The sequence below is a fragment of the Zootoca vivipara genome, chromosome 13, assembly GCF_963506605.1.
Source record: "Zootoca vivipara chromosome 13, rZooViv1.1, whole genome shotgun sequence".
NCBI lineage: Eukaryota > Metazoa > Chordata > Lepidosauria > Squamata > Lacertidae > Zootoca > Zootoca vivipara.
In genome coordinates this window covers 27,854,556-27,876,538 of record NC_083288.1, presented here as the reverse complement: position 1 = coordinate 27,876,538, position 21,983 = coordinate 27,854,556, and the positions used below count along the sequence as shown (strand labels likewise).

The window sequence follows — 21,983 nt, the reverse complement described above, 5'->3', positions numbered from 1 at the left end:
TCACCCAAAGGGTCTTCTAGCCCAGATTCTTCTAAATGCATGTTTTACCTCTTTATTCCTCAAGCTGTATATGAGGGGGTTCAACATGGGACCAATAACAGTATAGAAAAGTGAGAGAAATTTGTCAGTGTTTGGTGAGTAAGTTGAATTGGGCTTCAAATATGTAATACAAGCAGAACCATAGAACAAGGTCACTACAATGAGGTGTGAAGAGCAGGTGGAGAAGGTCTTCTTCCGACCCTCAGAGGATGAGATCTTCAAAATAGTGGTAATAATGCCAGCATAAGACATCAAGATCAGGATAAAAGGCAAAGACACAAAAATCATAGCCGCCACAAAGACTGCAATTTCAACCCTTGAGGTGTCCCCACAAGCCAATTTCAGCAAAGCAGGGATGTCACAAAAGAAGTGGTTGATCACATTGGAACCACAGTAGGAGAGAGTAAATATCATGCTGGTGTGACCAAAGGACATCAGAAATCCACTTAGCCAAGACGCCACAGCTAAAGTAAAATAAACTTTTTGGCTCATCAGGACGGGGTAGTGCAAGGGCTTACAAATGGCAACATATCGATCATAGGCCATTGAGGCAAAGAGGAAACATTCTGATCCACCAAGGAAGAAATCAAAGTAGGTCTGCAGAGCACATCCAATGAAGGAGATGGATTTATTTCCAGAAAGGAGATTTGCCAGCATCTTAGGAACGATGACCGATGTGTAGCAGATCTCCAGAAAAGACAGGTTTCTTAGGAAGAAATACATGGGGGTGTGGAGGGCAGGGTCCGCCAACGTCAGGAGAATGATGAGAAGGTTTCCTGCCAGAGTGATGATATAGAGTGCCAGGAAAGTGAAGAATAATGTACTTTGCAGGTTGGGGTCATCAGAAAGACCCAGGAGGATGAACTGTGCTGGTGCTGTACTGTTTTGTAGAATGTGTTCTTTTCTGTTCTGCATCCTGAAAAGAGAACATAAAGAACTGATGAATTTAGGATATGATGGCTTGGCTATACACAATCTCTTTATATAGATTATATGTGGAACTCTGTTCAAGAACTGCTAGGTTGATCAGGGAACGATCCAAAGGCACATACTTCAGGGTTTAACTTCATTGGAATCATTAGGATTTAGAAGTGTTCTTATAATAAAAATTCTAAATTCTACCTATAGCTTCTGCGTCTTGTTCATATGGGGAGGTATTTTATTAATAATCATTAAAGAGATTTCTTTGAATTTTCTTTCTGTATAATCATCTTTTTTTATTAAACATAGCAAGTGCTAACCTTGATAGGATTGTTCCTAAATAACATTATTAGAAGGCATCATACTTGAAAAATATTCTTTGTTCAAGAAATAATTTACTGTAGTATCTATCATTCATCAGAAGGAATGTACAAAGTGTTTTCCTTCAGAGTGAAACATGCCAAAGGCTTCAAAAGAAAATAATATGGTACTTACTGAAGCCCTGGAAGGTCACACTCAACTCTCTGTTCCTGATGCTCTTGTTGCACTAGAGGTTTCTCAGCCACAGTTATAGAACCACAGCAGTGTGGTTCTCAACAATCATTTCCTGTTTAAGATAGTTTCCCTTCCTTCCACTCGGTTGATACATTGTTGTTTGCTGGTTGCCTCCTCTTGGGAGGCTTCCCCTGCCCTCTTCCATCATGCAGATTGAAAAAGAAAGGCATGGATTCCGAGGACAATAATATAAAGATAAAAAATATGCAGGAAAAAAGGATAGCAGAATGTTAAATGACACATAAAATAACAGAAAGGGGAAAATACGCTAAATCAAGAAGAAGAAAAATGGAATTTGAAAATAGTGAGTTGGATCCAGAGAACTTTGTTTTCTATTTATTTACTTGCTTAGCTAAAGATGAAAACAGAACATTTCCCTTTCCCTTTGTTTTCTCTCCCAGTTATGGGCTGGTTCATGCATACACAATGAGTGCATCATCAAGTGGTGATAAGCCATCATAGACATCACACATTATATTCAAACTGATTTACTTCAGCTCAGACAACTATGAATCTTTTCTTTTCTTTCTTTTCTTTTTTAAGGGAACAAATGATTTAGGGGAGGGTGAATTTGTGGTTTTCATTGGAAAGGGGCATGAAGTAGGGAGTGCTTAACCCCCCCTCCCATTTCTTTTTTTACTGCAGACCCAAACACCCAGTGACAATACACACAAAACTCCATATATATATGTTTACCCTGTCAAATTACATTGGGGCAGAGAGCTACAGTGGTAAAATAATGAATCAGCAGAGGGTAAATTCTCATCTTCCAGCATTACGTTTGCTCTCTAAATTTCTCCCTCGCAAAGGGATACCCCTGCTTCTGCCCACCTGCACCCACCCTAGTGACGCACTGTAACAAGGCAATCTATATTTTCTTTCTACTCTTTTGGATTCCCCCTGCCCCCAGCCTTCTTTCTCACAGTGGAATTATTAAACTGGATAAATCTGCACCATGTGCTGAAGATTACTGGGGGGGGGGGGATGCTAGCAATTAGAATCACAATAGTCTGATTGTTTGTAAAAATTACCCACATATGTATATTATATGTATAATATATAGCAAGCAAGCCCCACACTGTACTATATTTCTGCAGCATAATTTTATACTAATGCATACATACATATATTAATACTTATATATATATATTATGCATATATTTATGCATATATTAATACATCCATATATGCATACAGTTTTATGCATTATGAAGTGCATATCTACATTGTATAGGATTTACATAATATGCATAAAGATATATATGTCTAAATATGCATATAATGATGTAGAGGTGGGATTGCTTCTCATTAATATTAAAGAGCAAGAGGGGAATGAGTAAAAATCAACACTGCAAATTTGCAGAACAGCAGCAGCAGCAACAACAACAACAACAACACACCCCTGCCTCAGTTTTAACTATCACTAAAAGACTGTAAGAATTGTGATACTAGAAAAAACTTCGGCTTGAGACTTCCAGCCATTAGATTGACCTTTGGTCTGCCTCTATTCAAAATAGTTTTGAATACATCGTAATCTTTCTAGTTGTCAAATATAGTAGAATGAGCACATGTTAGAACTCTAGTGATATTGCAAATGGTTTACAACAGTGCTGCACAAACAGAATGACATAATATATGATTATACTCATACCAAAAAGGAGGAAACTGAAGAAGAGTGTCAACTTAAAGTGAAAATCTCACCTGCTCCCAAATCATTTACTGAACTGAAGTTAAGACGATCTGGGCTTGATGAGTTTTGACTCTTCACTGTGGCCTTGGAGGTAAGGAATATTCCCCAAAGTTATTTTTCATTTCCCTTTGCATGGTTTTCTGCAACTCTGGGGATTATGTCATACAAAGCTATTAGGGGAGAAGCAGAAGTAGCACGTGCTCTTTTTAAAAATCCTATTTTCCACTTACCATTTATGTTGGGAGGAAATGTTTCTATATCTGTTTCTTAACAGATGCTAGGTTCTCATAAGGGGAATATAATTTGAGCACTTAATGTGCATAACAACTGGAAAGCCATAAAGATGACTCATGGGACCAAACTTTGGGATGAAGGTTATATTTTTTTGAAATATAACAAAAATTGATGAAGTGCCAATAAATTAACCAAATTCAGAAAGTATAGAGAGGGGAGGATATAATTTAACTCTGGCAGAGAAACATCCCTCCAGGCCCCTGTGCATGCAGCAAAGGATGGAGAGGAAATGACCCCCTCCTTGCTTATGGGAGCCATACCTGCCAAGTTCCTGCTGGAAAAATAAGGGATCGGACTGGAAGTACCAGACCGGAAGTAGCACTGCCGCCATTTTGGAACTGGGCGGAGCATGCTCAGAAGCGACTTTTGATGCTTCTCTGCCCAGTTCCAAAATGGCCGCCACACCAGAAGTCGCGCTGCAGCCATTTTGGAACTGGGCAGAGCAGCATCAAAAGTCGCTTCTGAGCATGCTCCGCCCAGTTCCAAAATTGCCACCGTGCCAGAATAAACCGGGGGGAAACAAAAAAATCCGTTTTTTCGGCTGGGGACAGCTGGAAAAACGGGGGTTTCCCGGAGAATACGGGAGACTTGGCAGCTATGATGGGAGCCTTGAATGAAAAACCCAACATGTACACCCAGAACCCACTGTCCATCATTCACCATAAAGTTCTGACATATTCCTAAAAGGTGTCCTAAACCCAATAATATCCTAATATAGCTACAATTTTACTTTTCACTTCCTCACCTAGGCAGAGGCGGAGCTAGCCACCCATGGGGGGGGCAAACATCCCAGGGGGTGAGTGTCCCAGGGGGCCAGGGCAAATGTCCCGGGGGGCGGGTCAAGCATCCCAGGGGGCGCCGCCCACGGAGAGTGTCCTGGAGGTGTGTGCCGCCCACCGCGAGTGTCCCGAGGGGCAGGGCGGTGATGTCTACCCCCCTCAGGGATGGCACCCGGGCTGGGCTGCACCCATCGCACCCACCTTGTCTTCCTCTGCACCTGGGTAGGAGTCAGTCACACTCCTTAAGTTATCAATCAAAATAGTCCCAGTAGTGTGGAGTAGGTGGGAAAAGGAGGGAACCTAAGGGCCAATTTGTTGGGATGTGATTAAATGTTAGGGGAGTATATATTGGAAATTATCCTTCCTTCCTCACATCCTCTTCTTTGGCACAGCTGTGTTCACATACTTGAGGCCAAGTTCTAGTTATTCAGCTCCTACAGACAAGTTTCTCTCCCTCACCTATACTGTGGCTCCAGCCATGTTCGATCCTGTTATCTACAGCCTGAGGAACAGACAAAGGAAACATGCCCTGAGAAGTTTGTTACCCAAAAGCAGACAGTTTGTAGGCATAGGAAACATTCATTTTGGTGTCTGACTAATTAGACAACCAATCTTTTTGGAAATGGCTACACAACTCTTAAGGGCCAAATCTCTAGGTTATTCTTGTGATCCAAGAATATCCCTTCAGAAATTGGTGATGCCAGAGCAGGGGTAAGGTATCTTTTGTCCTCTGGTTGCTGTTGGCCTCAGTGGTTAGGAACGATGGGAGCTGCAGTCCAACAACATCCAAAGGACAACAGACTCCTCACCCCTGCACTAGGTTGAGACTGCATTTCTTAGTGCAGAAAATATTGATCTGATGTGTAGAGATCTCTCCTATTCTAATTAATTCAAGAGGGTTCTGGAAGCTTCTCTGTGTGAAAGAAACTTCATGATATTTGGGTTATTCCTTCAGAGAAGCTGAGTACAGCTGGTTTGAACTGGTTCTTTCAAGGTCATGTTGACTGTACAACTAAGGCCTGAAGGAGCCTGGGTTTCACTTTCTCTTTCTATCTCTTTTGCTTCTGGTGTGGTGTTCTATACATAGTATGCTTAGTGTTAAGGTTTACACTTATAAGTTATTGTAAATTTAGGTTAAGTCTCCTGCAGCTGGATTTCTTATGTATTGGATTTGTGACAATTATGCTCATTTGCCTTCAGTAGCAGTAAAGCTCTGCAATTGCCTCTTGTCTATTTTTGGGGAACCCTGCAACATGTTTAAGTTGTTACTCTGCTAACTATACATTGGAATCTACTCTGGATCGATATTGAGTAGAATTACATGACAGAAACATGCAGTTGCAGTTGGAGCTGGCCTACACAGAAGCAGCTATCATGCCACAAAAGAAACAAAAGGGCCTAAATAAAAGATCAAAATTGATATTTTAGTGTGGCAGCACCAACACTTTGGAACTTCCTGCCTGTTGACATCAGGCGGGCACCTTCACTGTAATCTATTTTGTGCCTGCTAAGAAACATTTTCGTTTAGACAAACCTACCCAAACATCTAGGGCACGGGTGTCAAACACAAGGCCCGGGGGCCAAATCCGGCCCGCCAGACCTCGTCATGTGGCCCGCCGAGTGCCCCAGCCAGCGGGACCCAGCAGCGGGACCTTGCTGCTGAAGCGCCGCGCCGACAAAGCGCCGACAAACAGCTGGGGCCTGGGGGGGGGTAGAAAGGCGGCTGGAGCAGCGCTGCGTGGAGCACCCCGAGCCACAGCAGGAGAAGGAGGAGGCAGCTTGCCAGGTCAGCGCCAGCAGCGCCGCACGGAGAGTCCCGAGCCTCAGCGACGCAGCAGTGCTTCCAGAGGCTTCGGGGCGCTCTGTGTGCGCTGCTGGGTGACGACCCGGCAAGCCGCCTCCTCCTCCTCCTGCCGGCTTCCAGAGGCTTCGGGGCGCTCTGTGCGTGCTGCTGGGTGCCGTCCCAAGCCTCTGGGAGCTGGCAGGAGGAGGAGGAGGCTTGCTGGGTCGTCACACAGCAGCGCGCGCGGAGCACCCCGAGTCTCTGGGAGCGTTGCTGCTGCTGGCTGGCGGAGGCTCGGGGTGCTCTGTGCGCGCTGCTGGGTGACGACCCAGCAAGCCTCCTCCTCCTCCTGCCGGCTCCCAGGGGCTTGGGTCGACACCCAGCAGCGCACGCAGAGCACCCCGAGCCTCATTCAAACCAACTTTAAAGGAGAACGTATTTTTTTGTAAAAAAAAATCAGCAGTAACATGGTCATAAAACCACATCTAAAAAGTCTGGGGTTATACAACGTTTTCACCTGGTACCAAAAAGAAGAAAAAAAGACTCAGGTCCAGATGAACCTCTGTGCGTGCTGCTGGAACCACTTGCAGTAATAATAATAAAAAGACACCCACCGAGAATAAGCCACCCTGTGTTTTTTTGAGGAAAAAAAGTTATAAGACGGTGTCTTAAAAAAGGGAAAACACGGTAGGATGCTGCTTTATACTTCTGGCCCTTAAACCCTGGAACCAGGAGAGCAGCTCCAGTGAGTCAACCTCAGCCAGTCCCTTTGGTGAAGGGTGGTGGCTCACTGGCAGAACACCTGACCTGCATGCAGAAGGACCCCAGCATCTCCAGGTACCAGTAGCTCTGCAAAGCTCCTGCATGAAACCCTAGCGAGCCTCCACCACCCAGTGCAGTTACCAAAAATCATTTTTCAATAAATTGTACAATAATTGTACATTTGAATATCTACTTGCCATTATTCTGACTATGTTAGTTATTACTTACATTATTACAAAAAACAGTAATAATTGAATGTAGTGACAATAATTTATGATAATCAAGAGTGGACACATAGTCCTACAGATACTACCGGCCCTTTGAGGGTGACCAAACTGCTGATGCGGCCCCCGATGAATTTGAGTTTGACACCCCTGATCTAGGGTGTTGATGTATGTCTTATCTGTTCTTAGTTTACTGCTGATTTCATTTTTTGAATATTTTCAATAGTTGATATTAACTGTTTTTCCTGATAGTTTTATTATCTTTGTTAATGACTTTGAAGTTTGTCTTTACAATCGAGCGATGTATAACTTTTATTAAATAAATAAATTAAATTAAAAAAATACATGATATATTAAATTGCCTGTAAAGTTTTCCTCTCCCTTTAGAAACATCAGCAACTATTCATTAGGTCTGTGCATACAGCCCGCACAGACCCACAATCCTGAACTGAATCAGGACAATCTGGGAAAGCCAATCAAGGCAGCCCTGGATTGCCCCAGGGACTGGTGGACTTCGGGTTCCAAATTTCAGCAGCCAGCTCATAGGGGTCGAGGTCCCTTCAGCCTCCCCAACAAAATATTTGAGGCCCCCCCCAAAAAAAAATGTTGATAGGCATTGCCATTCAAATGGTGTGTGTGTGCCATGCCATGTGATCAATGATGTGGGGCAGGATTTACCTGCCCCCCCATATTTTTTTCAAGTTGATATCCCTGGCAGCACCTAAGTGACAACCCCAGGGTGCAAGCATGGGCAATGTCTATAGCAGTCCAGAATGAATACTCAATAAATAGCTGATGTTGCCTAACCTGGCCATAAATTTTGTACAAAGAAGTCAGGATGAATGCTCCATAAACAGGTCATCTAGAAGTGACCTTACAAGCAAGCTGAGCCACCTGAATCCTTACTTTGTTATTTCAAAAGATTTCTTATAATCTCCATGTGTCTGGGAGATTGTGTGTGTGTGTGTGTGTGTGTGTGTGTGTGTGTGTGTGTGTGTAATGACTACATTGGTCATTATAAAGAGCAACAGGGGGTGATTTTCAAGAATGACTTAGACCAGGCTTGGTTTCACCAAGAAAGGGTCTAAGTCATTCGTGAAAATCAATGTTGGCCCAATGTGATATATAAGTCAGTAAGAAGTACAATGGAAACAGGGAAGAACTTAAAATTCTGTTCCTTCCACAACTGCCAGTCTGGATAGCCCAGTCAGGCCAGAGCTATCAGGTAAGCTGCCACCACACCTGCTTAGCACCCTCTGCCCCCAGATAGGGGTCATTTCCCCCAGATAGGTACCTACCCAAGGCAGGTAATGAGAAGGGAAGACCTTACCTTCCTGGATGTACTCTGAGTCCAATGTGGCTTTCTTTTATTCACCACCCCCCAATTTAAACACACATAGCATGACTCCAAAATGGTTTAGACACATTAGAAGAAAATTTCCTTTGAGTTTGGTGGAAATAGACAAAGGAGCTGGAAATAAGAAAAACAAAATATTGCTATGTGATATCAGGAAAGAAACACCCCTAACAATGGGCTGGGTTCCATAGCTGCCAAGTTTTCCCTTTTCTCGCGAGGAAGCCTATTCAGCATAAGGGAAAATCCCTGTAAAAAAGGGATAACTTGGCAGCTATGCTGGGTTCACATCCAATTGCTGTTGCTGGTTTCCATTTTGTTTGTATGGATCACTCAAACTGGTAGGCGAAAATTAAAAGCAAATATTATAAGTCAATACTAAGCAAAAGGGGGGGGGGAGAGAAACACTAACAGTGCATTCCAGTGCATTTCTACTCAGAAGTAAATTCCCTTGAGATCAAAAAGGCTCACGTTCAGGTAGGAGGATAAAGGAAGCAAAAAAACCATGCACTAAAGTGGTGACATGCAGCAAACTAGCAAATGTGTCAAGAGACCTGTGCATGTCCATACAGTCGTACGTCCCTTCAAGCAAAGGATTTTAAAAGAACTGTCACAATTGATACCTGAATAACATTCATAATGAATGTGGCCATTCCAGCCATCATTCATTGTGATCTGTTTTGGAGCACAGCTCCCAGAGGGAAGAATATGGGCGAATAAAAAATGGCCATTGTGGCTGGTGAAGAGGCAAATACATTGCCTTCTATCACTGTGGCTGTAAAAATCACTAGTGCCACTGGTGAGTCAAGAGCATAGAGCTGGGTGTGACCTTCCAGGTATTCCGTGAGTACGAGATTATTTTCTTTTGAAGGTTTTGGCATGTTTCACTCCTGGTACACTCCTTCTCATGAGTGATACTAAATTATTTCTTGGACAATGATTATTTTTCATGTTTGATGCAATTTTTATTAAAGAAAATGATGTTTATATGAATGGCATTTTCAGTGAAATCGTTTAATCATGATTAAAATAAAACTTTCCCATATTAAGAAGACATGGGAGCTATAGGCATAGTTTAGAATATTTATTCTAAGATCACTTCTAAATCCAATTGATTTCAGTTGAATATTCTATTCTAGCATTGAAAACAATAGGGCTTAAAACTGATGTGCAGTAGCTAGATTTATAATATAAAATTTACACAAGATATCAGTAGTTAAAAACATTTCATCTACTTATATTCCACTCATTCTTCAAATAGTTCATGAAAGCTTAAATATAATCCATAGAAGGTACATATGAAGGCAAAGCTAGAACAAGACCTGAGTAACTTCTGTTTTTGAACTACAGTATGCTATTTGACTTTGGATACTTCCCTGATCTGCTAGGCACTCTTATAAGAGAGTTCCACCTATACACTATATAAAAAGATTTTGTAGAACCAATTATATCCTAAATTCATGATCATGTGTGTTCTTTTTTGAGGATGAAGAACAGAAAAGAATCACGTGTGTACCAACAGAGGTACTACCATTCCACAAACACCCCATATACCCCATGCGGGGGGTTGGATTAGATGACCCTTACGTCCCTTCCAACTCTAAAATCCTATAATTCTGAAGTCTGCACGGCCATATGTCACATAGAACAAAGGATGAATGGCTTTAAAGTGGATAACTCAATAGCTACATTAATGCATCTGCCTGCTCAGTCAGTTATTCATTGTAATCTGTCTTTGAGCACAACTCCCAGAGGGAAGAATCCGGCAGAATAAAACATGGTGAAGAGGCAGGTACACTGAAAGCAGCCTAAGATCACAACCTTCTATAACTGTGGCTGAGAAATCTCTAGTGCAACAAGAGCATCAGGAACAGAGAGTTGAGTGTAACCTTCCAGGGCTTCAGTAAGTACCATATTATTATTTTTTAAAAGCCTTTGGCATGTTTCACTCTGAAGGAACACACTTTGTACATTCCTTCTGATGAATGATAGATACTACAGTAAATTATTTCTTGAACAAAGCATATTTTTCAAGTATGAGGCCTTCTAGTAATGTTATTTAGGAACAATCCTATCAAGGTTAGCACTTGCTATGTTTAATAAAAAAAGATGATTATACATAAAGAAAATTCAAAGAAATCTCTTTAATGATTATTAATAAAATACCTCCCAATATGAACAAGACGCAGAAGCTATAGGTAGAATTTAGAATTTTTATTATAAGAACACTTCTAAATCCTAATGATTCCAATGAAGTTAAACCCTGCAGTATGTGCCTTTGGATCGTTCCCTGATCAACCTGGCAGTTCTTGAACAGAGTTCCACATATCATCTATATAAAAAAATTGTGTATAGCCAAGCCATCATATCCTAAATTCATCAGTTCTGTATGTTCTCTTTTCAGGATGCAGAACAGAAAAGAACACATTCTACAAAACAGTACAGCACCAGCACAATTCATTCTCTTGGGTCTTTCTGATGATCCTAACCTGCAAAGTGCATTATTCTCCACTTTCCTGGCACTCTATATCATCACTCTGGCAGGAAAATTCCCCACAAAAGATATCTCTGTGAGCTTTGAGGATTCCTCCTAAACAATTTGTATTGGGTAATGGATGGAAAAATATTGGGGGAAGTGGGATTCATCCTCAATTAAGCTTGGAAGCTAATATAACTTAACATGAAGGTCATTCTCTGACAGAAAGTTTCCTGTCCCTTCATCCATTACCATCAGAGCCCAAGCGCAGATTCAATTCTTTGTATGCAAAAGGTCCCATGTTCAGTCCAGGCAGGGATGGGAAAGCTTTTTTCCTGAAACTTTGGGGAACTTCTGCTAAGCTGCATTCAAATGTAGGGTTTATTGCATGTGTTTTTACGGTTATGATGCTAGTGCTTCTGTCCCTATTTCTGACATCCCTTTTGCACTGCAATAGATGCAGCATTCTATAGCTGTGGTGTTCTAATTGGTTTACCACCATGTTGCTCTACATTTTAAATGACAGGAAAGGATTATATGCAGGGATACTGCCCACATTTTTTCAAATGAAATCACAATTCAACAATTCCCTCCCTTTGGACTTCTAGTACGCTTCTGTTCGACTGAATGGGCCTTGTGGTCTCTTCCAACTCTATGATTCTATGTTCCTGGCTACTGACTGCCTTGTGATAGTCTGGACAATGCCAGATATCAATAAAGACCTACCTGGATTAAACCTCTTGCAAGTGAACTGTTGCCATATAACGCATTGCATTTCAACATCCCTCATCTTAATTGACCATCACAGACCCCCCCCCCCTCCAGGTTTCCATTTTTGCAGGGATAGTCCTGGATTTACAGAAACTGTATCAGTTTCTGATCAGATTCTAATTGGTTTACCACCATGTTGCTCTACATTTTAAATGACAGGAAAGGATTATATGCAGGAATACTGCCCACATTTTTTCAAATGAAATCACAATTCAACAATTCCCCTTTGGGCTTCTCCTAGTATGCTTCTGTCCCTGGCTACTGAATTCCCTGTGATTGGCTAGACAATGCCAGATATCAATAAAGACCTACCTGGATAAAACCTCTTGAAAGTGAACTGTTGCCATATAGCCAATTGCATCTCAGCATCCCTCATCTTACCTGACCATCACAGACCCCCCAAGTTTCCCTTTTTTGCAGGGATAGTCCTGGATTTACAGAAACTGTTTCAGTTTCTGATTTGATCCCGGAATGTCCTGCTTTTCCTTAGGCTGTCTCGATTTTCTTTGGAGAAATGTTGGAGGTATGGAGTTAGACAACCCCTGAGCCAAGGAGATAAGTAACAATGCAGTCTTTAGAAGACATTTGAAGGTTGCCCTGTATAAGGAAGTTTTTTTTACCAACTTCTCCTTTTATGCCAAATGGTGGGAACTACAACTTTTATTGGTGAAACCAAGCCTCCTTTCAAAGTCTTATAATGGCCCATGTAGAATATATATCTGTCTGTCTGTCTGTCTGCCTGCCTGCCTGCCTGCCTATCTATCTAATCTATCTATCTGTCTGTCTGTCTGTCTGTCTATCTATCATCTATCTCTATCATCTATCATCAAACATATCTCCCTCTTGGGGGAAACAGTAATGACTTTAGTGGTCCAGCTGGCTAGTAACATCAGTTGACCTGTTTATTGAGCATTCTAACTGATTTATTTGTACAAAGTTTGTGGGAAGGTTAGGCAACATTTGTAGGAACCTAGGATCACGCCACCTGTCCCAATTGGCCCAAACAGCCAGGCACAATCCCAGGGTCCAACTGACAAGGCTTGGGCCACACCTAGTAACAACTCACCCTGTGGGGGTGGCTTAAGGGGCCTGAGTGCAACCAGAACCAGAATTTAGGAGGATCCCATTTATTGAGCATTCATATTGATTTCTTTTTACAAAGTTTGTTGCAAGGTTGGGCGTCATCCACACTTATCCTTTCTCCACACTTTCCAGACATGGTTGGAAGTTGAAAGCTTCCTTTCAGAAAGCTTCCACATTACCTTCCCCAGAGCTTCCTCGTGAAAGCCCACTCTTCAAAGTTGAATTGTAGCGATTTTCAAGCCTCACAAAACTCAAATTGACACTTGCTCTGATTCTGCTAGGAAGTGTGGGTTTTCGTGGTGAAAGCTCTGGGGTGTGTGGGGGGGGAGGGGAAAGATACCCACAAGGACACAGAGATTTGAATTTCGGACCTGTGCTTGGAAAATGTTGGGGAAAAGGTAAGTGTAGATAAACCCATTGACAACACCAGCTATTTGCAGGAGGTTATACAACGTGGTCAAGAAAGTATTTTCTCATTTTATTTGGTGGCTTTAGTCTGCCTCAGGAGATAATGAAACCATTGAACTGGCAGAATTGAAGTGACCTGCCCTTGGCACAAGCCTGCGCAGTGTGTTCTGGGCTGCCCAGATGACAAGGCCCCTTTCTCAACCTCGCTCATGTGGTTGGGAGGAAAGTGGCAGTACATTTGGCACCAGCTTAGCAGCAGGAGTTGTCCTAGAAGACAGCTTCTAGGAACCACAGGTAACATCTGAGTGCAGGATGAGGACCAAAGGGGAACAAACTACCCCAGAAGAATAAGGTGTTGTACCAACAGAGGTACTACCCCTCTCCACCCCATACACCCCATGCAAGGGGTTGAACTAAATACCCTTGGGTCCCTTCCAACTCTACAATCCTATTATTCTATGTCTGCACAATCTTATGCCCCATAGAAAAAAGGATGAAGGGCTTTAAAGTTATTTCAAAAGAAGTATCACAGTGGATAACTGAATTCCTACATTAATGTATCTGCCTGCTCACTCAGTTATTCATTGTGATCTGTCTTTGAGCACAGCTCCCAGAGGGAAGAATCTGGCAGAATAAAGCATGGTGAAGAGGCAAATATACTGAAGGCAGCCTAACATCACTACCTTCTGTAACTGTGGCTGGGAAATCTCTAGTGCAACAAGAGCATCAGGAACAGAGAGCTGAGTGTAACCTTCCAGGGCTTCAGTAAGTACCATATTATTTTCCTTTGAAGCCTTTGGCATCTTTCACTCTGAAGGAACACACTTTGTACATTCCTTCTCATGAATGATACTAAATTATTTTTTGGACAAAGATTGTTTTTCAAGGTTGATGCCTTTTAATAGTGTTAATTAGGACCAATCCTACCAAAGGTTAGCTCTTGCTATCTTTAATGAAGGAAATGAGGATTATATAGATAGAAATCTCCGAGAAATCTCTTTAATGATTATTAAAACAATACCTCCCCATATGAACAGGACACAGAAGCTATAGGTAGAATTTAGAATTTTTATTATAAGATCCCTTCTAAATCCTGCTGATTCCAATGAAGTTAAATATTGCTGTAGGTGCCTTTGGATCGTTTCCTGATCAGCCTGGCAGTTCTTGAAAAAGAGTTCCATGCAGTAATCTATATAAAAAGATTGTGTATACCCAAACAATCATATCCAAAATTCATCAGTTCTGTATGCTCTCTTTCCAGGATGCAGAACAGGAAAGAACACATTATACAAAACAGTACAGCACCAGCACAATTCATCCTCCTGGGTCTTTCTGATGATCCCAACCTGCAAAGTGCATTATTCTTCACGTTCCTGGCACTCTATATCATCACTCTGGCAGGAAACCTTCTCATCATTCTCCTGACGTTGGCAGACCCTGCCCTCCACACTCCCATGTATTTCTTCCTAAGAAACCTGTCTATTCTGGAGATCTGCTACACATCGGTCAACGTTCCTAAGATGCTGGCAAACCTCCTTTCTGGAAATAAATCCATCTCCTTCATTGGATGTGCTCTGCAGACCTACTTTGTATTCTTCCTTGGTGGATCAGAATGTTTCCTCTTGGCCTCAATGGCTTATGATCGATATGTTGCCATTTGCAAGCCCTTGCACTACCCCGTCCTGATGAGCCAAAAAGTTTATTTTACTTTAGCTGTGGCATCTTGGCTAAGTGGATTTCTGATGTCCTTTGGTCACACCAGCATGATATTTACTCTCTCCTACTGTGGTTCCAATGTGATCAACCACTTCTTTTGTGACATCCCTGCTTTGCTGAAATTGGCTTGTGGGGACACCTCAAGGGTTGAAATTGCAGTCTTTGTGGTGGCTATGATTTTTGTGACCTTGCCTTTTATCCTGATATTGATGTCTTACGTCGGCATTATTACCACTATTTTGAGGATCTCATCCTCTGAGGGTCGGAAGAAGACCTTCTCCACCTGCTCTTCACACCTCATTGTGGTGACCTTGTTCTATGGTTCTGCTTGTATTACATATTTGAAGCCCAATTCCACTTATTCACCAAACACTGACAAATTTCTCTCACTTTTCTATACTGTTATTGGTCCCATTTTGAACCCCCTCATATACAGCTTGAGGAATAAAGAGGTAAAACATGCCTTTAGAAGAATCTGGGCTAGAAGACGCTTTGGGTGATAAAAATGGATTGACATATTGTGGGAGTTCCAAAATAGGTAGGGACTTGTACCTGCTAATTTCTGGAAGCATTAGGTTGGATCCAGAATGATTTAGTTGAAATGTGGTCCCCTTAAAATTAATGGGATTAAGTTAATTATGCTTCAATATATGATCCTTGATTTAAATGGGAATTTAAGTCATCTAACCTTGCTTGTATCGACTTAAACAGTGGGATAATTTATAGTAAATAAATTTGTGTGGGGAAAGATTGTGATTCCCTCCTAATGAAATCACCATAAATTCCCCCCAAAAGATATCTCTGTGAGCTTTGAGGATTCCTCCTAAACAATTTGTATTGGGTAATGGATGGAAAACTATTGGGGGAAGTGGGAATCATCCTCAATTAAGCTTGGAACCTAATATAACTTAACATGAAAGTTTTCTGTCCCTTCATCCATTACCATCGAAGCCCAAGCGTAGATCGCATGCTTTGTATGCAAAAGGTCCCATGTTCAGTCCAGGCAGGGATGGGAAAGGTTTTTTCCTGAAACTCTGGGGAACTTCTGCCAAGCTGCATTCAGATGTAGGGTTTATTGTATGTGTTTTTACGGTTATGATGCTAGTGCTTCTGTCCCTATTTCTGACATCCCTTTTGCACTGCAATAGATGCAGCATTCTGTAACTGTGGTGTTCTAATTGCTTTACCACCATGTTGCACTACATTTTAAATGACAGGAAAGGATTACATGCAGGGATACTGCCCACATTTTTTTTCAAATGAAATCACAATTCAACAATTCCCTCCCTTTGGGCTTCTCCTAGTATGCTTCTGTTCCTGGCTACTGAATGCCCTGTGATTGGCTAGACAATGCCAGATATCAATAATGACCTACCTGTTTCAAACCTCTTGAAAGTGAACTGTTGCCATATAGCCGATTGCATCTCAACATCCCTCATCTTACCTGACCATCACAGACCCCCCCCCCAGGTTTCCCTTTTTTGCAGGGATACTCCTGGATTTACAGAAACTGTATCAGTTTCTGATTTGATCCCGGAATGTCCTGCTTTTCCTTAGGCTGTCCCTATTTTCTTTGGAGAAATGTTGGAGGTATGGAGTTAGGCAACCCCCGAGCCAAGGAGATAAATAACAATACAGCCTTTAGAAGACATTTGAAGTTTGCCCTGTATAAGGAAGTTTTTTAAAATATATATATATATATATTCAGTTTTTATATACCGGTATGTTGGAAGCCAGCCAGAGTGACTGGGGCAACCAAGTCAGATGGGCAGGAGAATTATAATGATAGCAGCAGCAGCAGCAGTAGTAGCAGCAACAATAGCAACACTAATAAATAATAATAATAATAAATAATAGTATAGGATGTCCCTCTTTTCATTGAAGATATTTTGGAGGGTCTGCAATCAATGCTGCTTCCTTGCACAGAATGAGACCCAAAGGCTGAATGTAAGTAGCTGCAGTAAGGTAGCTACTGCATGAGGTTTAACCTGTTGACCCCCAGGGTCCTTTTCAACTCTACATTTCTATGATACTGATACATAGGCAGGCATGGGATAACCTGTGGGCTGATTTTTTTATTTTTTTTATTTTGTTGAAACAACTTTCTGGCTTCCTTTTGGCCTCTTACTTTCTGCTTAGCTCTTAATAAACTTCGTAAGAATGACTATGTGAGTTATCATGCGTATTTCTGCTGACCCAAAGGGAATTTTTCATTTACGTGTCTACAACATTTTGGAGCAATGCTGCATGTGTTAAGATTGGGGTCTCCCAAAGAAGGAAAAGCTACATTAGGCTCAGAGAAGATCCAAGAAGGCTAGGTGCTCTCTGTGTCTCCCCTCCTCGTTACCTGACTAGGATCCTCTGAAATCACCCATTTGGGGGCAGAGCATGTTAAGCAGGTGGGGGAAGGGCAACTTACTTGCTAGTTCTGGCATAACTGACCTACACACAGACTGACAGCGGTGGAAGGAAGGGAGCAAAAGAACAAAATTTCTCCCCACTCCTTCCACTGTACCCTTTACCAACTTTGCCTTTTTATGCCAAATGGTGGTAACTACAACTTTTATTGGTGAAACCAAGACTCCTTTCAAAGACTTATAATGGCCAATGTAGAATATCTATATCTATCTATCTATCATCTATCTATCTATCTATCTATCTATCTATCTATCTATCTATCTATATCATCAAACATATCTCCCTCTTGGGGGGAAAAGTAAGGATTTTAGTGGTCCAGCTTGCTAGTAACATCAGTTCGAGATGTCCTGTTATTGAGCATTCAAATTGATTTCTTTGTACAAAGTTTGCGGGAAGGTTAGGCAACATTTGTAGGAACCTAGGATCACGCCACCTGTCCCAATTGGCCCAAACAGCCAGGCACAATCCCAGGGTCCAACTGACAAGGCTTGGGCCACACCTAGTAACAACTCACCCTGTGGGGGTGGCTTAAGGGGCCTGAGTGCAACCAGAACCCTCAATTTAGGAGGATCCCATTTATTGAGCATTCATACTGATTTCTTTTTACAAAGTTTGTGGCAATCCACAATTATCCTTTCTCCACGCTTTCCAGACACGGTTGGAAGTTTAAAGCTTCCTTTCTGAATGCTTCCACATTACCTTCCCCAGAGCTTCCTCGTGAAAGCCCACTCTTCAAAGTTGAATTGTATCAATTTTTAAATCTCAGAAAACTCAAATTGATATTTGCTCTGATTGTGCTGGGAAGTGTGGGTTTTCGTGGTGAAAGTTCTGGTGTAGGGGGGGGGGAAATACCCACAAGGACGCAGAGATTAAAATCTCAGACCTGTGTCTGGGAAATGTTGGGGGAAAGGTAAGTGTAGACAAACCCATAGACAACACCAGCTATTTACTGAACATTACAGGAGGTTATACACAGGGCCGTCTTGAGCAGATCACGCGCCCTGGTGTTGAGGGGCGGAGATCACTCCGCCGCTCGCCCCGCCCTCGCAGGGCGCAATTGGTTTCCGTGCGGCTTCGCCGCACGGCGCCCTCCTTCCCAGGCCGGTGCCCAGCTTACCAGCCCCACGCCATGGTGCACTGCGCCACCGGGGGTCTACGACGAGCCGGGCCTGGTTATACAACGTGGTCAAGAAAGTATTTTCTCATTATATTTGGTGGCTTCAGTCTGCCTCAGGAGATACAGAAACTATTGAATTGGCAGAAGTGAAGTGACTTCCCCTGGGCACAAGCCTGAGCAGTGTGTTCTGGGCTGCCCAGATGACAAGGCCCCTTTCTCAACCTCGCTCATGTGGTTGGGAGGAAAACAGCAATACATTTGGCACCAGTTTAGCAGCAGGAGATGTCCCAGAAGACAGCTTCTAGGAACCACAGGTAACATCTGAGTGCAGGATGGGGACCAAGAGGGAACAAACTACCCCAGATTAATCAGGTGTGTACCAACAGAGGTACTACCCCCTCCCCAAACACTCCATACACCCCATGCAGGGGGCTGGACTAGATGACCCTTACGTCCCTTCCGACTCTACAATCCTATAATTCTAAGTCTGCACAGCCATATGCCACATAGAACAAAGGATGAAGGGCTTTAAAGTTATTTTAAAAGAAGTATCACAGTGGATAACTGAATAGCTACATTAATGCATCTGCCTGCTCAGTCAGTTATTCATTGTGATCTGTCTTTGAGCACAGCTCCCAGAGGGAAGAATCTGGCAGAATAAAGCATGGTGAAGAGGCAAATACACTGAAGGCAGCCTAAGATCACAACCTTCTCTAACTGTGGCTGAGGAATCTCTAGTGCAACAAGAGCATCAGGAACCGAGAGCTGAGTGTAACCTTCCAGGACTTCAGTGAGTACCATATTATTTTCTTTTGAAGCCTTCATCATGTTTCACTATGAAGGAACACACTTTGCACATTCCTTCTCATGAATGATACTAAATTATTTATTAGACAAAGATTATTTTTCAAGTTTGATGACTTTTAATAGTGTTAATTAGGACCAATCCTACCAAAAGTTAGCACTTGCTATGTTTAATTTAAAAATGATGATTATACAGAAGGAAATTTCAGAGAAATCTCTTTAATGATTATTAAAACAATACCTCTCCATGTGAAGAAGACACAGAAGCTATAGGTAGAATTTAGAATTTTTATTATAAGAACACTTCTAAATCCTAATGATTCCAATGAAGTTAAACCCTGCAGTATGTGCCTTTGGATCATTCCCTGATCATCTAGGCAGTCCTTGAACAGAGTTCCACATATAATCTATACAAAAAGATTGCGTATAGCCAAACAATCAGATCCTAAATTCATCAGTTCTTTATGTTCTCTTTTCAGGATGCAGAACAGAAAAGAAGACATTCTACAAAACAGTACAGCACCAGCACAGTTCATCCTCCTGGGTCTTTCTGATGACCCTAACCTGCAAAGTACATTATTCTTCACTTTCCTGGCACTCTATATCATCACTCTGGCAGGAAACCTCCTCATCATTCTCCTGACGTTGGCTGACCCTGCCCTCCACACTCCCATGTATTTCTTCCTAAGAAACCTGTCTTTTCTGGAGATCTGTTACACAACAGTCAACGTCCCCAAGATGCTGGCAAACCTCCTTTCTGGAAATAAATCCATCTCCTTCATTGGATGTGCTCTGCAGACCTACTTTGTATTCTTCCTTGGTGGGACAGAATGTTTCCTCTTTGCCTCAATGGCCTATGATCGATATATTGCCATTTGTAAGCCCTTGCACTATCCCATCCTGATGAGCCAAAAAGTTTATTTTACTTTAGCTGTTGCGTCTTGGTTAAGTGGGTTTCTGATGGCCTTTGGTCACACCAGCATGATATTTACTCTCTCCTACTGTAGCTCCAATGTGATCAACCACTTCTTTTGCGACATCCCACCTTTGCTGAAATTGGCTTGTGGGGACACTTCAGGGGTTGAAATTGCAGTCTTTGTGGCAACTATGATTTTTGGGACTTTGCCTTTTATCCTGATCTTGATGTCTTATGCTGGCATTATAACCACTATTTTGAAGATCTCGTCCTCTGAGGGTCGGAAGAAGACCTTCTCCACCTGCTCTTCACACCTCATTGTGGTGACCTTGTTCTATGGTTCTGCTTGTATTACATATTTGAAGCCCAATTCCACTTACTCACCAAACACTGACAAATTTCTCTCACTTTTCTATACTGTTATCGGTCCCATGTTGAACCCACTCATATACAGCTTGAGGAATAAAGAGGTAAAACATGCTTTTAGAAGAATCTGGGCTAGAAGACGCTTTGGGTGATAAAAATGGATTGACATATTGTGAGAGTTCCAAAATAGGTAGGGACTTGTACCTGCTAATTTCTGGAAGCATTAGCTTGGATCCAGAATGATTTAGTTGAAATGTGGTCCCCATTAAAATTAATGGGATTAAGTTAATTATGCTTTAATATATGATCCTTGATATAAATGGGAATTTAAGTCATCTAACCTTGCTTTTATCTATCTAACAGTGGGATAATTTATCATAAATAAATTTGTGTGAGGTAAGGTTGTGGTTCCCTCCTAGTGAAATCACCAGAAATTCCCCAAAAGATATATCTGCGAGCGTAGAGGATTCCTCCTAAACAATTTGTGTTGGGGGATGGATGTAAAACTATTGGGGGGACTGGGAATCATCCTCAATTAAGCTTGGAACCTAATATAACTTAACATGAAAGTTTCCTGTCCCTTCATCCCCTACCATCGGAGCCCAAGCGTAAATCACATGCTTTGTATGCAAAAGGTCCCATGTTCACTCCAGGCAGGGATGGGAAAGGTTTTTCCCCCCCCTGAAACTCTGGGGAACTTCTGCCAAGGTGCATTCAGATGTACGGTAGGGTTTATTGCATGTGTTTTTACAGTTATGATGCTAGTGCTTCTGTCCCGATTTCTGACATCCCCTTTGCACTGCAATTGATGCAGCATTCTAGAACTGTGGTTTTTTAATTGCTATACCACCATGCTGTTCTACATTTTAAATGACAGGAAAGGATTATGTGCAGGGATACTGCCCACATTTTTTCACATGAAATCACTATGTAACAATTCCCTTCCTTTGGACTTCTCCTAGCATACTTCTGTTCCAGAGGTGTTTCCATTTGTCTGTGTCAGCCAGTATAAAGAACCCCAGACCCACCTTTCATCTGCATTGACTTCCAACATTTGCAGAGACTAATTTAGTGCTGATTGGCATTCCCCTGGCTCCTAACCAGCTTGTAATTGTCTGGACAATGCCAGATATCAATCAAGAGCTACCTGAATCAAACCTCTTGCAAGTGAACTGTAGCCATATAGCCCATTGTATCTCAACATCCCTCATGATAAAGTTTTCTTATGCCATCTCACCCCTTGCTTTTTCCTGCAAGACCAATTGCAGTCGTTAACAGTCGTCAACAGGTTTACCACTCCTATCAGCCAATCACCCATTCCCACCACCCTTCTGAGTAATACCCCTCCCCACCCTCTGACTATACATAAGGGTCTGGTGACTTCTGTTTCAGTGTATCTGAAGAAGTGTGCATGCACACGAAAGCTCATACCTATGAAAAACTTAGTTGGCCTCTAAGGTGCTACTGGAAGGATTTTTTAATTATTTTTTGTTTCAACTACGTCAGA

At 42.1% G+C, this 21,983-nt stretch overlaps 3 protein-coding genes across 3 annotated transcripts; 2 read left to right on the top strand and 1 right to left on the bottom strand.

Annotated features, from left to right (window-relative positions):
* On the bottom strand, nt 1-13,942 carry LOC118094521 (olfactory receptor 10A2-like). The gene is made up of 2 exons (XM_035135033.2): nt 13,823-13,942; nt 1-1,017 (listed from the first exon to the last, which is right to left on the bottom strand). Exons 1-2 carry the CDS (start codon nt 13,940-13,942, stop codon nt 1-3), a joined length of 1,137 nt encoding a protein of 378 aa, XP_034990924.2.
* A 459-nt stretch (nt 13,943-14,401) lies between these two features.
* LOC118094158 (olfactory receptor 10A7-like) lies at nt 14,402-15,355 on the top strand. Its single transcript, XM_035134209.2, has one exon. It carries the CDS (start codon nt 14,402-14,404, stop codon nt 15,353-15,355), a length of 954 nt encoding a protein of 317 aa, XP_034990100.2.
* A 2,814-nt stretch (nt 15,356-18,169) lies between these two features.
* LOC118094156 (olfactory receptor 10A2-like) lies at nt 18,170-20,628 on the top strand. Its single transcript, XM_060282126.1, has 2 exons — nt 18,170-18,183; nt 19,614-20,628. The coding sequence occupies exons 1-2, from the start codon at nt 18,170-18,172 to the stop codon at nt 20,626-20,628; spliced, it is 1,029 nt and encodes a 342-aa protein (XP_060138109.1).
* Nucleotides 20,629-21,983: the final 1,355 nt, after the last annotated feature.